At 31.5% G+C, this 15,775-nt stretch overlaps 4 protein-coding genes across 4 annotated transcripts; 3 read left to right on the top strand and 1 right to left on the bottom strand.

Moving 5' to 3' along the window:
* Positions 1-1,450: 1,450 nt before the first annotated feature.
* On the top strand, positions 1,451-5,986 carry LOC126921313 (COP9 signalosome complex subunit 4). Its single transcript, XM_050732804.1, has 9 exons — positions 1,451-1,617; positions 1,685-1,764; positions 2,070-2,188; positions 2,252-2,388; positions 2,459-2,573; positions 2,646-2,835; positions 2,904-3,281; positions 3,376-3,500; positions 5,802-5,986. Exons 1-9 carry the CDS (start codon positions 1,535-1,537, stop codon positions 5,868-5,870), a joined length of 1,296 nt encoding a protein of 431 aa, XP_050588761.1. The 5' UTR covers positions 1,451-1,534; the 3' UTR covers positions 5,871-5,986.
* Positions 3,989-7,693, bottom strand: LOC126921319 (voltage-dependent anion-selective channel-like). The gene is made up of 6 exons (XM_050732815.1): positions 7,531-7,693; positions 6,244-6,566; positions 6,010-6,131; positions 5,599-5,707; positions 5,306-5,514; positions 3,989-5,092 (listed from the first exon to the last, which is right to left on the bottom strand). Exons 2-6 carry the CDS (start codon positions 6,561-6,563, stop codon positions 5,001-5,003), a joined length of 852 nt encoding a protein of 283 aa, XP_050588772.1. The 5' UTR covers positions 6,564-6,566; positions 7,531-7,693; the 3' UTR covers positions 3,989-5,000.
* A 1,053-nt stretch (positions 7,694-8,746) lies between these two features.
* LOC126921310 (SET domain-containing protein SmydA-8-like) lies at positions 8,747-12,437 on the top strand. The gene is made up of 9 exons (XM_050732798.1): positions 8,747-8,990; positions 9,590-9,657; positions 9,746-9,965; positions 10,249-10,499; positions 10,575-10,742; positions 10,823-11,049; positions 11,157-11,367; positions 11,798-11,943; positions 12,110-12,437. The coding sequence occupies exons 1-9, from the start codon at positions 8,973-8,975 to the stop codon at positions 12,340-12,342; spliced, it is 1,542 nt and encodes a 513-aa protein (XP_050588755.1). The 5' UTR covers positions 8,747-8,972; the 3' UTR covers positions 12,343-12,437.
* A 132-nt stretch (positions 12,438-12,569) lies between these two features.
* LOC126921309 (SET domain-containing protein SmydA-8-like) lies at positions 12,570-15,760 on the top strand. Its single transcript, XM_050732797.1, has 7 exons — positions 12,570-13,054; positions 13,331-13,526; positions 13,690-13,917; positions 13,989-14,273; positions 14,488-14,775; positions 14,860-15,070; positions 15,246-15,760. Exons 1-7 carry the CDS (start codon positions 12,981-12,983, stop codon positions 15,554-15,556), a joined length of 1,593 nt encoding a protein of 530 aa, XP_050588754.1. The 5' UTR covers positions 12,570-12,980; the 3' UTR covers positions 15,557-15,760.
* The last annotated feature ends 15 nt before the right edge of the window (positions 15,761-15,775 follow it).

The raw sequence follows: 15,775 nt of genomic DNA, 5'->3' as shown, positions 1-15,775 counted from the left end.
TTTAGCGCCCTCTTAGGCCAATAAAAAACCAAGTGTTCCAAAAACTTGAATATTTTGAATGTAAAATATTTCACGAAAAGTTGTATATTGTTATAACTATAATGTTTCTGTCTATAAATTTCTACAAATTTTATTTCTTAAATAAAGGAATGAAAGTCTACCTTTTTATTTATGCAATAACTTAGTTATTAACGTTAATATCAAATGAATTCTGTACTTAAAAAATACACGTATATTCTTATGTTGCGATAGCGAAACACAATACTAATTTGATAGTTAATGACCGTCTAATCAAGTAATGAAATTACTCGAATATTAGAGAGAGCTACTTCTGTATAGTAAAAATGTATGTATTAATGTTACTTATCAACTACTCCTAATGATCAAAAATAGATCTTTAAAATACAAATATATATTGAATTTAAATATCTCTTACGTAGCTTATTTTTATATAATCACTGAAAAAACAGGATAGATAATCAGATAACATTTAAATGCATTCTTTTTGTAAAAATATTTTCTGTTTACGATTATAATCTTACTTCCAATATTTATACATGTTTTACTTGAAAAAGAATAAGTATTATAACAATATATCAATTTGGATTTCAAATATAATGGAATCTGGTTCATTGATTTATAATTTTGTCGACTAGGTACGGTGGGACTAATGAGAGATTAAAATTGCAAATGAATAATAAAATTGCATTTCTGTACACATTAGCATACATTAAATTTCATAGAAATTGCAGTTATATCTAAGTACAGATTATACAGGTTTACGACACGTATGAAATAGAATAAAGTAATCAACAAATATCTTTAAAAATTTATGAATTACATTATATAACTGGTCATTTTTCTATCAATATTTTAGTTATCTACAATTTTTAAATTAATATATAACTTAAACACGTGTACTAATTTTGTTTAGATATGAAACTGATGGTATATATTTATTTTAATCGAATACAAAGTAAGAAGCATTATACTAATCCTATTCAAATTAAATACATCAACTTTTTAAATTATAGAACACGAAATGTTAAACCAAATTTATAAGTATAAGCGAGTCCACACTAATTGTATTCTATTCAATCATGAATTATTCATGCAAAGTGTGTTAACTGATCTCAGTAATGTTCTATAAAGCGCCATCTCAAATTATATTACGATGTACATATCTTTGTAATTATTTAATTCTAATAATTTGATAATAACATATATTGTTAAATAAGTAAGAATCGGCAATACATATAAAGTACAAGATATAACAAGTAATAAGAAAATACGTAACACAAAAACTATTATTACATAATTTATGTTTATATACAAATAAAATTTATATATTTCATTAAAATTATAATATATAAAAATTTTAATTGTTACTTATTGTAATAATTTGCATTTTATTGTTATAACATTCAGTGAAATCTATTTCTATTTATTCCCTACTGTACTTCTAGTAGCTTCCGTCCATAGTTCATGATCGCAATAGGCGCAAAAGTCATTTTTGGTTATTCATGTAGAAAAGATGGTGGTGACGGCAGCTTCTGTACGTCAACAGCTCACGAATTTACTGTATTCCGGGGGCTCTCATAAAGATCAAGCGGAGAAGTAAGCTCGTTAAGTAGGATCAAAAGTATGTTTTTGGAATATTCCGTACAAATGGTGATACTTACAGGTATCGAGCGATTTTGGACTCAATACTGTTATCGTCCAGCGAAGAGGCGATGGATGCTTTGAAGATATTCATTGAAGCAAGTATGTTAGATTTTTCTTATAATGTACAGAAATATATCTTTCAATTATCTGATATTATTAATTACTTATAAATATATAACATATATGTATCAAATCGTTACATGTTCATGTCTCTGTATATGCAATAATTTATTAGATTAAACATCATATCCTCATGGTTATTTACATAACTACGTTTTTATATAAATGTCTTTAAATATCAATACAACTATTTTTTTTCAATTTGTAGATAATTCTAGTTCCAATATGATATTGTTTTCAATGGTTTCTTAGTAACATAATAATGAATGCTTTTTGTCTTGCAGTTGTACATGAATATGTAAGTTTGGTCATCTCAAGACAAGTTTTAACGGATGTCAGTAATCGATTATTACTTTTACCTGATGAAGTGTCAATGGCTATTTCGCATTATACATTAGACAAGGTAAATTTTGTTATAATATATATTAATTGAAATATAATAAGGAGTTGCTTGCTAATGTTTTAGATGCAACCAAGAGTAATCTCATTTGAAGAACAAGTTGCTAGTATAAGACAACACTTGGCTAAAATTTATGAACGTAATCAAAATTGGAGAGAAGCAGCTAATGTTTTAGTTGGGATACCACTAGAAACAGGACAAAAGTAAATAGAAAAATCATTGTTATGTACTATCAATTCCAGATTGTTAGGTATAATTATTATGTTTACACAGGCACTATACAGTTGACTACAAACTTGAAACTTATCTTAAAATTGCACGATTGTACTTAGAAGACGATGATCCAGTGCAGGCCGAAGCATTCATCAATAGGGCATCTCTTTTACAAGTATATAGTATTCAAATTTACCTAAGTAGTATATATACCTTTAAAAAAAAATTTATTTTTTGATTTTTTTAGGCTGAGTCGAAAAATGAACAGTTACAAATATACTATAAAGTTTGTTATGCTAGAGTATTAGATTATAGAAGAAAGTTTATAGAAGCAGCACAAAGATACAATGAATTATCATACAGATCTATTATACATGAAGATGAACGTATGACTGCACTTAGGAATGCATTAATTTGTACAGTATTAGCTTCTGCAGGTAAATATTTGTTTCATATTCTTTAATTAATTTTTAAAAACAATGTATAAGCTTTGCATTAATATTAGGTCAACAAAGAAGTCGTATGTTAGCTACATTATTTAAAGACGAGCGTTGTCAACAACTTCCCGCTTACTCAATTCTTGAAAAAATGTATTTGGATCGCATTATTCGGCGTTCCGAGTTGCAAGAATTTGAAGCCTTATTACAACCTCATCAGAAAGCAAGTACAATTGATGGATTAGGATCCACTATTCTTGACCGTGCCGTTATAGAACATAACTTATTATCTGCTAGTAAATTATACAATAACATAACTTTCGAAGAATTGGGTGCTTTGTTAGAAATTCCACCAACGAAAGCAGAAAAAATTGCTAGCCAAATGATTACAGAAGGTCGAATGAATGGGTATATCGATCAAATTGATTCCATTGTACATTTTGAAAGTAAGTTTAGAGCAATCAATTATAGTTAATTAATAATTTAGTCTTATGGATTTAATACAAATATTTTCTATCAATAACTTATTTTCTTGTGTAGCACGCGAAACTTTACCAACGTGGGATAAACAAATACAATCACTTTGCTATCAAGTAAACCAAATAATAGAAAAAATTGCTCAAACTGAACCAGAATGGATAGCAAAAGCAATGGAAGATCAGATGGTGCATTAATATAAATTTTTTTAATATTAAATAAACATACACAGAAACCGGAACAGGAACATTAGATAAACATTTGATACATACACAACTAAAAATTTGGAGGCAATAAAGATTGTTATAATTCTACAGTAATGCTTATGCATTGCGAGTAATGTAAAATATAACATACTCGTTAATTTTTGTTAATACGCATAAATTCAATTTTTATATGATCAATAAATAAATTTTGATTTTTCATAATACAAATAAATATACCAAAATTTATGAAATATTTAACAATTGGTTTTTGCCATTATAGCTATTTTATTATTTACGAAAACTTAACATTGAAATAAGTATAAAATACGGAAAAATTTTTATTGATTAAGCACACTTAAAAAATCATTTGTTTAATATTCATCTATGACTGTTATGAACTTCACGCAAGCATATTCCAGTAAAGGGAATATTGTAATTATCTCATGTAAATAAAGCATTCACACTGCACATAAAATAAAATTTTCTTTATTTTATGAACTAATCGAAGCTTGATCCAGATTTGGTTGAATATTTAACAACTGTTGGTGTATGGGAGAATAAAATTGTATGAGTACAAACCTCTTATGCATTATAAGTGCTACATAAGACAAGACTGTGGAATTATTTATAACTAAAAGTATTTATTACTATATACTATTTAAAAAATGTGAAATCTTTATATAAGATGCCAGACTAAATTATTGGAATCTTCGTAACCGAACATGTATTTCTCAATTTGTTTCAATTCTAAAATAATCACGCTGGCAGTATTGTTTTATATTGATTATACAGATAGGAATGAATGTTATCTCATTCTGCAAATGAAAAGTAACTGTACTTTATATTTGACATCATTTAATCTCAAGTCCCTGTACGTAGCTATTTATTTAATATAATATTAAGTGCAGGTATTTTTACAATAAATTCGGTCATTAATATTATTTGTGTAGCTACAAAAATGTATGTGCAGCATCATACTGTGTTATTTTGAAATCAATCACTGAATTTATAGTTACTTTGTAACTTGGTAACATTTAATACTGAGTTGAAAAATATATTTCCAGAAATGTTTAAACACATTTAATTTTATACGTATTTAATTTTATACGTATTTGCAATCAACATTACTCCATGAGTATATTTTTTATAATTAAGTTCAGAGTAATTAACATTTGATTTCAGTAGACTGCATGTTCATCAGGAACTGGTAAAAGGCTGCACCATATCAAATATGAGAGAATTATAGAGGAAAAAATAGAACACTTCTATTTCGGTTAAGAATTTGTAAACCGTATTGTTCATGATAAGATATTGTTACCATACCATGTTTATACGTATTATATGTGGCATCTATTTTGGGATAAACCTATCTATATGTTATAGGCAATACTTTGAAGCATGTACTGTGATACTGTCTTTATGACACAAAGGCCATGAAAAGACCTTTTGAGTGAATCTAATCCATTTGTGTCTGATTCATATTTAAGCTTGTAAGTCTAATGCAAGACCAATCTTGTGACCACCAGAGCCAAAGTTCTTTCCATCAATATTTGTAGAAAGTGTCAGAGTTACACCTAAATATGTTAAAGAATATGTAAGTCAAATATTGAAGTACTTTTTATAAATAAAATGTATACAATAAATAATCAACATAATCAGTAAAGTATAATGATTTAATGGATATATTATGACAACTGATGAGAAATGTAAAATCAAATATAATATTGTTACTCTACCAAAAGTCTCTTTCTTAGAGTAACATTTTGCACAAATTAAACATCACTTACCATCACGTAACTTTTGTTGATATCCTAGACCAATTTGAAGATTAGAATTAACTTTAGCTCTGATAGATGCATCTGGGTCAAGATTATATTTTGTAGCAATTCCAAATTGTGTCACATTGTTGCTTGAATTCCACTCCAGATTAATTGCGCCTTCTAGTTCTGGTTTCACTTTGTGGTAAATGAGGCCATTAAAGTCACAGCCATTGTTCCTAAAAAAAAGCAGAATATTAAAAAATGAAGAAAATTTTATCAAATTATTTTTTGTCATGAATATTTATAACGATTATACATACACTGCTGCGTGAAGAGTAAAGTCAGATGCGGTATATCCAAGTGCAAAATTATTCTTTGTAAGCTTATTTCTTTGTGTATCAAAACAAGCTTGATATCCAGCCAACCAACCTACAATTTCATCGTAGTATTTTATAACCTAGTAAATTTAATCTATTCTGTTTTACTATAACACAATCTTACATCATTTTTTCTGGAATAACAGGATACTGGAAATGTAAAGGGGAAGGACTTGAATGGAATTACAAGAAATCACATAAGGACAACAATATAATAACTATTAAATATCTGAACAATATTTAACTTTTCAAGTTCAATACTAAAAAAAGAAATGATATAATATTACATAATAATAAAAATAATATAAATATATGCCATAAACTAAAAATATATACATGTTATCTTTTCCTTACCTTGGTATCCTACAACAGTTGATGCATTTACCAAAGGACCAGCAGAAAGACTAAGATCAAAATCAGCATTGGCTGATACATTCTCATGTTTGTAAGATGTCTTCAGTTTTCCAGTCTTGGTCCTACAACACAAAACAATCACATATTTTTCAAAATTATTTATTTTAGGTACTTGCAAAGCAGGGATAAGTAAGCTATAAGGTACAGATAAAATTAAATGATATAATATTTTACCCTGTTTGTGGAGAGAAAGTACAGCCATAGCCAAGGGTAAGACCTTTGAGCAATTTGTCGGCAAAAGTAACATCAGTAGCAAGTGTATTATCAGTATTCCACTTTTCACTAAATTTCAATCCATAGTCGTCAATATTATATTTGGTTTCTAAAGTACCAAATACTTTTCCACTATCTTGATTAGATACCCCACCACTAGAGAATTCTACACCAGACTTAGTTTTTGTTTTCACATCCAACTTAATTAGACCAAAATGGTATCCACTGGAAAATAAGTCACGAGCACTTTTGCCTAAATCACTATATGATGGTGGGGCCATGATCTATGCAAAAACATTGAAGAGGTACATGACATTATTTGCCAATTAACAATAACATAAATTTATATAATGTATGCATATAAAATACAAATATTTACTTTATTTAAAGAAAAGTGTAAGTAAGACATTTTCATTCATAAATGAAACATAATATTGAATTTTAAAAATACATTTTTCTAAATTATACATTTAAATATGCTTAGCATTAAAGCGCTAAAATAACAATAATCTCTAATCTGAATGATAATTAATCGAAAAGTTCAAGTTATTATCTCACAATCAATAAATGATATGTCAGTCATAATTAACTTATAAGTATATTTTTCAATTACAAAATAAATAAAAAATGAGATTTAGTTAATGAAAAATTGTCAGCTACATGTAGCGTAAGAGTTGCAATTTTCCTTGGAAATTATTTAATGCATTTCGTAATATTTAATACATATGCGAGAAAAATGAATATCAAATTAACTATGTATATACTTTCTGACAGAAATTTTATTGTAAAGAATGAATTACGGGGCTAGTAATGCCAATATTAAGAAAAACGAAAAAAGAAAATATACTAAGTAACAATATGCAATTAATTTAACAATAATACAGAGGAAAAATGGAGTGATATTGACCTATCTTGGTATTACATAAGGTGTAAACCAGCGATTTCTAATTCTCAAAATTGAATTGAATTTTACATTATCACACCCGAAAATATCCTTGTTTAATGAAAAAAACGTTATTGGTTAAATCACAAAGGAAAGACAAACCGTTTAAATTCATATGGATTGACAAAATTGATAGAAATGGTTTTTAACACTGCCAAACGACAGTCCAGCGACATGACTAGCAACTCATGCCGGCTTTACAAATATTTAATTTTTCTTACAAATTCTCACGCAATCTGTGTGTATGAATAAGGAATCTAATTTAGATCTAGGACGTATAAATAATGGTATTCGTCGGTACTTACTTATGTTCTATGTTATAAGACGCAAGTGCAGAAAACTACAAGACTTCGTCTCGCTGTCCCTTAATTGCGTACGTGAGACGATATGCGAATCGGGAGAGGAAGACGGAACCTTCGCGCAACTGTGCTTGCGCATGCGCAGAATAACTTCCAAATAAGCTAGACACTATTTTTATGTGAAAATTTTAATAAAATACATGGAATAAAATTAATTTATACAAATAGGAGGATGTTCCTCTTTTATTAAATAAAATACATTCGGCAGTTTAATCTTTATATTGATTTACTTTCTAGATATTATGTAACCTTGAAGATCACCCTCATAGGCGTGGATTTTACACACATCCTGATCACCCGGTACTGCTTATTGAGCGTTGAGTAAATGATAAAGATATATAAAGGAAAAAGTATTGTCGAATAGTATACTAAACACATATTTAATTCACACTACTATCAAGTATACCCTTATTACTAAAAATCATATACGTCTTTCTAATTGATTATGTTAATCTTAAATGCACTGTATAAGTGGTATTTATATATTATGCAAATAAACGACATATATCAAACTCTTTAGTTATAGTAGGATATTATATTTCAAAATTTAAAAAGTTTGAAATTTCTCCAATTATAACTTCCTTTTCTTCCTACTAAATGAACTTTTTCTTTGCTGGAAATCTGGAATTCCAATGGGCAATTTTCAGTAGGAAGCAACCTCAATCGCGTCAATTGCACACGCAAAGAAACTGTTGATCAATCTTGTAAGAAAATTAGATTATAACTAGTTGTCAATATACAGAAAAAAAAAATCCTGAATACAAAAAAGGAACGAGGGCGCGAAGTTAATAGAACTTCTTTCAAACTTCAATGTATAAAGGTAATTGTATACTAAAATAGTTGGCCAAAACTATCTATTATTCCTAAATTTTCATAAAAATGTTGTCTATCCCATTCAAAAAGTTGCTCATCTCTAATCTTCTGTCACATGAAAAAGGTACTGAAGATACAGTGAAGAAAATAGCGAAATGTACATAATTATTTATATGGTTATTAGATGAATAGTCATAAAAATGACCAGTCTAATTTTTTGACCATTTCGTGAAACTGTCGAAGCAATTAAAACTGCACATTTTTCGGTTCCCAAAATAGAATAGTTGCTCGACGCAGAGTGTGTAACTACCATTTCTACGCGAACTGAGACTCCTCCCGAAAGACGATGGTGAACGATCTAGATCATATCTTGGCAGTCTCTTCGTGGATAGTATATTTTTATTAAGGCGAATATATATATATATAAATGTCTGTGCAAAATTAATTTTCAGTCTGTTTGTATCCTTCTTCTTTAGCAGATCGTGCAATTCGGTTCGAACCCGAAAGGAGCGTACAATACAAGCGAAATTGAGGAAATTATTTCAATATCAATATTGATCGATCGTTGATCAACCATGTCACAAAAAAGCTTGGTATGTATCATAAATTAATAAAATCTGTTCCGTTCATGCTGAATGTTCTTGTCGTAAATTAATTTTGTTATTTTATTTGCCCGCATAAACCCGCTAACAGCATACTATAGATTATAAAATATTTAATTTTATTGTTTTGTTTGCCCGCATAACCCCGCTAGCAATATACTATAGATCATAAGATATTGCGATTTGACTATAATTTTATCGTTAATGGAAAACTCATGCTGAACATATTGCGTTTAGCATATTTAAACTGCATTTGCATTTAATATATCCAAATTTTTCGTCATACTTCTATAATAGTTTTCACTGATCGTTTGTTGCACACTATTAAAAAATAACAAGGAAATAATCTATAATACAAAACTATGTACTGGTCTTACGAAATCGGTGTACCAAATTGATTTGTTTGCATACGTATGCTTCTATACAGCACGTACAGCGATGTTGCTTTCCGCGTTACATTTATTGCACAAAAATGATTCTGCTGCGTATTTATGTTAAAAATGAAAATAACAGTCTGCAATTTTCAATTACGAGTCAATTTCTCAATAATACAAAGCTACAGCTTCAAAAATAATAATGTTGTTCATTAGGGGGAATCGACGCCAACGGGGAAAAGCACGGCGACATACAAAATTCTTCAGAATGATAAAGTGGGAAGGTAAGAAAGTATTTTTCTTCTTCTTAATCGACTATATTACGATTGCAATGAATACTGTTTGGTAAATCTTTAAAATACTTTTTCTCAGGTACATGGTCGCTAGCAAAGAGTTGGAAGCAGGGGAAGAAATTGTCACAGAAATGCCTTTTGTAGTTGGACCAAAGGCATTCACATACCCTTTGTGTCTTTCCTGTTATGCAACATGGCCTCCATCGTTAAGCGCTAAATCTCTTTGTTCAAAATGCGGTTGGCCTGTATGTTCAGAAGAATGCGAAAACCAACCGCAACACAAGAACTATGAATGTCAGGTAGAAATCACGAGAATATAAAAACGGCAAAACTATCTTCCACTTTCTGCGATTAACGCATATTTTCAAATAATTTTCGTACGTTGCAATCAATCGCGAAGCCTTCGCTAATAATACATCGTCAATTTGCATACTTTGTAGGATATAAGAGAGACAAGAAGGTGTTAAAAGCGGAAAATGAAAGTGTGAAGATGTGTTAAAAGACGTGTGATTTAGAAATATGACTCGCTTTTGTGCTACGTATCGAACGACAAACTATAATACTCACGTATCTTATTTGTAGGTATTCGTACAAGCCAACGAGAAGTTTAACGTGCAGGCTGCTCTGGAAGAAGCAAACGAAAATGGAGTGCCACAATTGGAATGTATAACTCCGTTAAGATTGCTTCTAGAATCGGAGAGAAATCCTGAAAGGTGGAACGACGAGATAAAGAACATGGAGGCTCACAATAAAATAAGAAGTCAAAAGAAACATTGGCAATCAAATCAGATTAATATAGTGGACTATATAAGAAAACAACTTAAATTAGACAGGTAATTGCTCGTCAATCTCGCGAGAGAAATAAGTAATTTTATCATCGACCGATGTTTCGTTTTGTTTCGTCGCAGATTCTCGGAAGAACAAATTCATACAGCATGTGGAATTCTAGAAATCAATACTTTCGAGATTCGAACAGCGAAAGGGTGTAGCGCGAGAGCACTGTATCCAACAGTGGCTCTAATGAATCATTCGTGTATCTCTAATACATGTCACAGCATTTCGCCAACTGATTATAGGTAAAATGATAATTGCTTAAATTCAGTAATAAATCGCCAAGTTACTTGATATGTTTAAAGAACTTTTACTCTGTTCACAGAGTACGATTGCGTACCACACTAAAAATTCCTGCCGGTGGAGAACTTTACGGAAGTTACACACATTCGTTACTTCCTACGCTATTGAGAAGAGAACATCTTCTCGAAGGAAAATATTTCGCCTGTGCCTGTCCAAGATGTTCAGATCCTACTGAACTTGGAACACATGTGTCTTCGTTGAAATGCAACAAGTGTGATAACGGAATTGTGTTATCTTTAGATTCTCTGGGTAAAAATATCTCGTATGACTGCCTCGCTAACGATATCGACTGATCCGCATACAATTAAGAATACGATTAATCGTAATCGCAATTTCCAATTAAATTTATGTTACAGATCCAGAAAGTTCATGGAAATGTACGCATTGTGAATTTACGACATCGGGATCAGCCGTTCGAAAAGTATTGCATATCATACAAGCAGAAGTGGATGCAGTGGAGACCATTAGCGGTGCTGATGGAGCTGATGCCATTCAGGAAAGGGAAACAGTGGTGAAAAAATATCGTTCGGTTTTACATCCTCGACATGGTTTCCTTACGATGCTCAGGTAAATATATTCTTATTAGTATGGTAATTCATATACGTGATAAGTGTTTATCAGATTATGCGATGTAGATAACAAGCGATCGAGAGTTGACCGAGATAGAGACAGATAAAATATTTATATTATACTATCGATTACCATTGAGAGGCGATTGTAAGAATACACGTGGAGATTGAAATGTATGATGCCATGTATGATGATATATGGTGACACACGGTAAATTTATGTCTGTGTGTAAAGTTTCGTGCGTATACTGTATGAATGGGAAGAATTATCCGCTTATTGTATACAAATTATGCTGCAATCTCAATTGGCAAATCCGCAAAGCTGTCTCTCAATAGATACAAATTTTGATACCTATTTTGTCGGTGATGTTAAAACCGTGGTAAGAGGATTTAGAAGATTGAAATAATCCAGGAACTTCGCTTTGCAGACATTCGTTGACACAAATGTATGGCCGCGTGGACGAGTACCTCCTAGATGATTTGCCTGACGTCGTATTAGAACATAAAATCGATATTTGCAGGCTGTTACTTCAGGTCTTGGACGTCATAGAACCTGGCTATTCTCGTATAAGAGGTAAAGGATTTATAATTATCTATCATTTGTTACTGTACTTTCAACGATAACGCACTTTATTTCCTGATATATCTATGCCAAATGTCCATTAAACAATAATGAACTTCTGTTAATGGATAATGCTTTATTAACGATTGTTATTAATATTTTGCTTTTACCGATAAAGGAATGACACTTTACGAGCTCCATGCGCCTTTACTTTTTGTCGCTAAAACGCAATGGAACGCCGGAGTGATCGATGAAGCTGTCCTAAAATCAAAAATGATAGAGGCTGCCAACATTTTGAAGGAAGCGGCATTAATTTTATGCTTAGAACCACCGGACACACCGGAAGGTCAAATAGGTATCGTTGCTAAAGAATCTCTGGCTCAACTCGAAGAATCAATCAAAAGTTTATAAATACTTATTTATTGTAAATATATGAAGCTTTGTACGAACGTATTTCTTTGTTAATAAAGTTACGCAAGACCGTACGTACGTACGTAATAAATACATATATTATGTTTCAATACGAATATAATGTATCCAACATAATGTTTCTTACTAAAAACTTATCACGTATCAAATCTCATCTAACGAACGACGACGAACACAAATGGAGAAAATAAAACTGTCTCTAATTCTCCAAATCCATAACAGTTTAATCTTTTTTAATCTTCGTCAAACTTACATCGGTCTTCCATTTACATCAAAATTTCTTAGAAGATTTCATCAACACCGAGAGAGCGATTTATTTAAAATGTGGACGATCGTGGACGATCGCGGTCCCTAAAGCCATTACCTACGCATTGTTTTGTTACGAATACTCGACAAGCACGCGCTACGCTATTTCTAATAATAATATAGCGTATCGAGAGTACTAAAGAGAGACGGCTCCCGCTACAACTTCCTGTATTTCGGTGTCAGTTACGAACCGTAGGAAATGCACGATACCGTCAAACTCTCACGCGTCTAAGTATCGTTAGTCTCGCGTAAGACACGTAAGTACATACGTTCTTTCAAGCAATTGACGAAAATAGCTGGACTAATATACCACGATGGAAGGAAAACCGAAAAACGCTGCGACTCCTACGTTAAAATATAGAGTTGCTTACTCAGAGAAGCTGGGCAGGTATAAACACATACAGCACGTATATCTTAAGTAAATATAACGCGATAGGCATCTAAAAGCGTTGAAATAGCATCTATTGGCAGTATTGTGTTAATAAATTTTTGGATTATATTCAATCTCAGTCAAAAAGCAAATATGATATTGTATATCATGATATATACACTTTTGATCTTCGCAACTGATTTGATTACGAATTGAATTGAAATCGTATGTGTACATATCACGTTAGATGTATCGTGTATTTTGAGATATATTTATACTATCGTCTTTTATAAGATATTTACAGGCGGCAAAGAATTTAACAGCAGGCGAAGTGATACTTCGCGAGGAACCGATCGCTGTTGGACCTATAACTTCCAGCAAAGATCCGGCATGCTTTGCGTGTTTGCGTTTGTTGCCAAAAATCAAGAAGGAACTACAGTATGTTTGCTCAAAATGCAACGTTGCGCCTCTGTGCAGTACTGCCTGCGAGGTAGATGCAAAACTAATTCGCTCGTTTTACTCGAACTTCCTCTCTAAATTTCCTCTTTAATCGCTACTAATTTAACAAAGCGTACCTTACTTACTCTCTTGGAGAAAGGTACACTGTTTTGTTAAGCACCGTCATTTATCATTGATCATTAGTGATCTTTCAGGAACGATCGAAACATCATACACCGGATGAGTGCGAAATTTTCAAACGCAATAAAGATTTATTAATAAACAATACGGAAAATATCATCGGTGTATTATTACCGTTAAGATTATGGCTCTTGAGACAAAGAGATCCAGAATTATGGAAACAAGTCGAATCTATGGAAGCTCATACAGATAAGAGGAGAAACACGTCCGTCTGGAAAGATAGAGAACTAAATGTCGTAAATGTAAGTAAAACGAAGCAACTAATTAAGAAAGACGATTAATTTTCTATAATAAGTCTTCTTGTTTCAAATAGGTGATAAAATCGCTTCATTTAGTTCCTGATGACGACCCATCTGTCTCAGAGCTCTTCCAACTGTTGTGCGGAATTTTAGACGTTAATTGTTTCGAGCTCAGATCTCCGGGAGGTCTGGATGGACTTCTTTTACGAGGTTTATATGCGGAGGCCTCCCTGATGGCTCACGACTGCAGGGGTAACACTCATCTAACTGCTGATGATAATTTTCAGCTTACTGTGTACGCCAGTTTGCCGATCAAAGAAGGCGATGAAATCTACTTCAATTACACCTCGTCGCTTTTGGTTTGTTTATTCGCTTATTATAAAGATTTTTACTTCGCAAAACTCAAATCACTCCGCGTGAGAAATTTTTTAAAATCATTAAAATACTATTACACCACGTTATGTTATGTATGAAGCTTCTAACGATTAAAATTACAAATTGTAAAGTTGTACAGATCTATCAATTCTTTATCGATTGCTTTGAGAATTGATCATTTACATGTTTCATTGTTAGGGAACCTTAGGCAGAAGAGAACATTTGCGAGGTGGGAAGTATTTCGAATGCGAGTGCCCATTATGCAGCGATCCATACGAAATGGGATCGTACATGAGCAGTATTCTATGTCCACGATGTAGAGAGGGCTACATAGGAATGCAAAACCCTCTGACAAAGTTTCCATATGAAAAAGGAACAAGATGGCAATGCAACAAATGCAAAAGCTCGATCGGAGGTCGTCTTGTCAGAGCCACTTTAAATATAACCAGAACATTGATCGACGATGTGGACGATTACGATATTAAAGTTCGTATATGATAGAATTATGATGATTGTACATTATTGAGCATCTATCTAATTTGATATATATCTTGATTTTTCATAATCAAGGGATTGGAAACTTTAATGGCGAAATTGTCAAAGTCTTTCCATCGAAATCATTTTCTAATGCTATCATTGAAACAAAAGTTACTAGCTGCCTATAGAAAGGAAGTGGCAACGCCAAACCCACAAAAGAAAATTATGCAGAAAATGTCTGACGTATGTAAGGAAATGTACGATATGCTTGAAATTATCGAACCAGGAATATCTCGATTGAAAGGTATTTTTAATCGAGTAATTTATTTATTCGACTTAGTAAAATCAGCGAGAAATGATATTAACCGAGTTTTAATTCTGCAGCAACTTTCAATATGTTTAAATATCAATTTAGTATGCATATGTATGTACGTATATGAATACAGTACGTCGTCTATTACTATACATATATTTTTTAGGAATAATGTTATACGAAATGCACTTACCACTAGTGTTGTTAGCAAATCGTGCATATTCCGCACGAGAAATTTCTTCAAACGAATTAGCTTCGCGCCTTGAAGAGGCCGGAAGTCTCTTGAAGAAGTCCCTAACGATGCTCCTTTTGGAACCAGTGGACACGCCAGAAGGGAAATTGGCCAAACGAGCTTTGCAAGAATTAAAGGCATTAAATCAGAATATAGTCGATGTTAAAACCATCAATGAAACTGAGGAAAGTGGCAATCGTGATAGAAAAAAATTACAGAAAAATAAATCTAATAAAAACAAATAGAGAAATAAAAATACTTAAAATACCCGAGAGAAACATATCTTTTACGTTAAGAATAATGATTGCTATATGAATTAACTTTTATCATTTTTTTTATAAAGATGTACATACAAGAAATAAAGATATATTGGTAATTTAAGTAAACAAAATTTTTAATAATTTTGTATTATTTTAAGCGCCATAGATGACTCTAGTAATCAAAAATGTCACTATATTGTTTTA

This window comes from Bombus affinis, chromosome 10 (genome assembly GCF_024516045.1).
Source record: "Bombus affinis isolate iyBomAffi1 chromosome 10, iyBomAffi1.2, whole genome shotgun sequence".
NCBI lineage: Eukaryota > Metazoa > Arthropoda > Insecta > Hymenoptera > Apidae > Bombus > Bombus affinis.
This window is presented reverse-complemented; position numbering and strand designations above follow the sequence as displayed.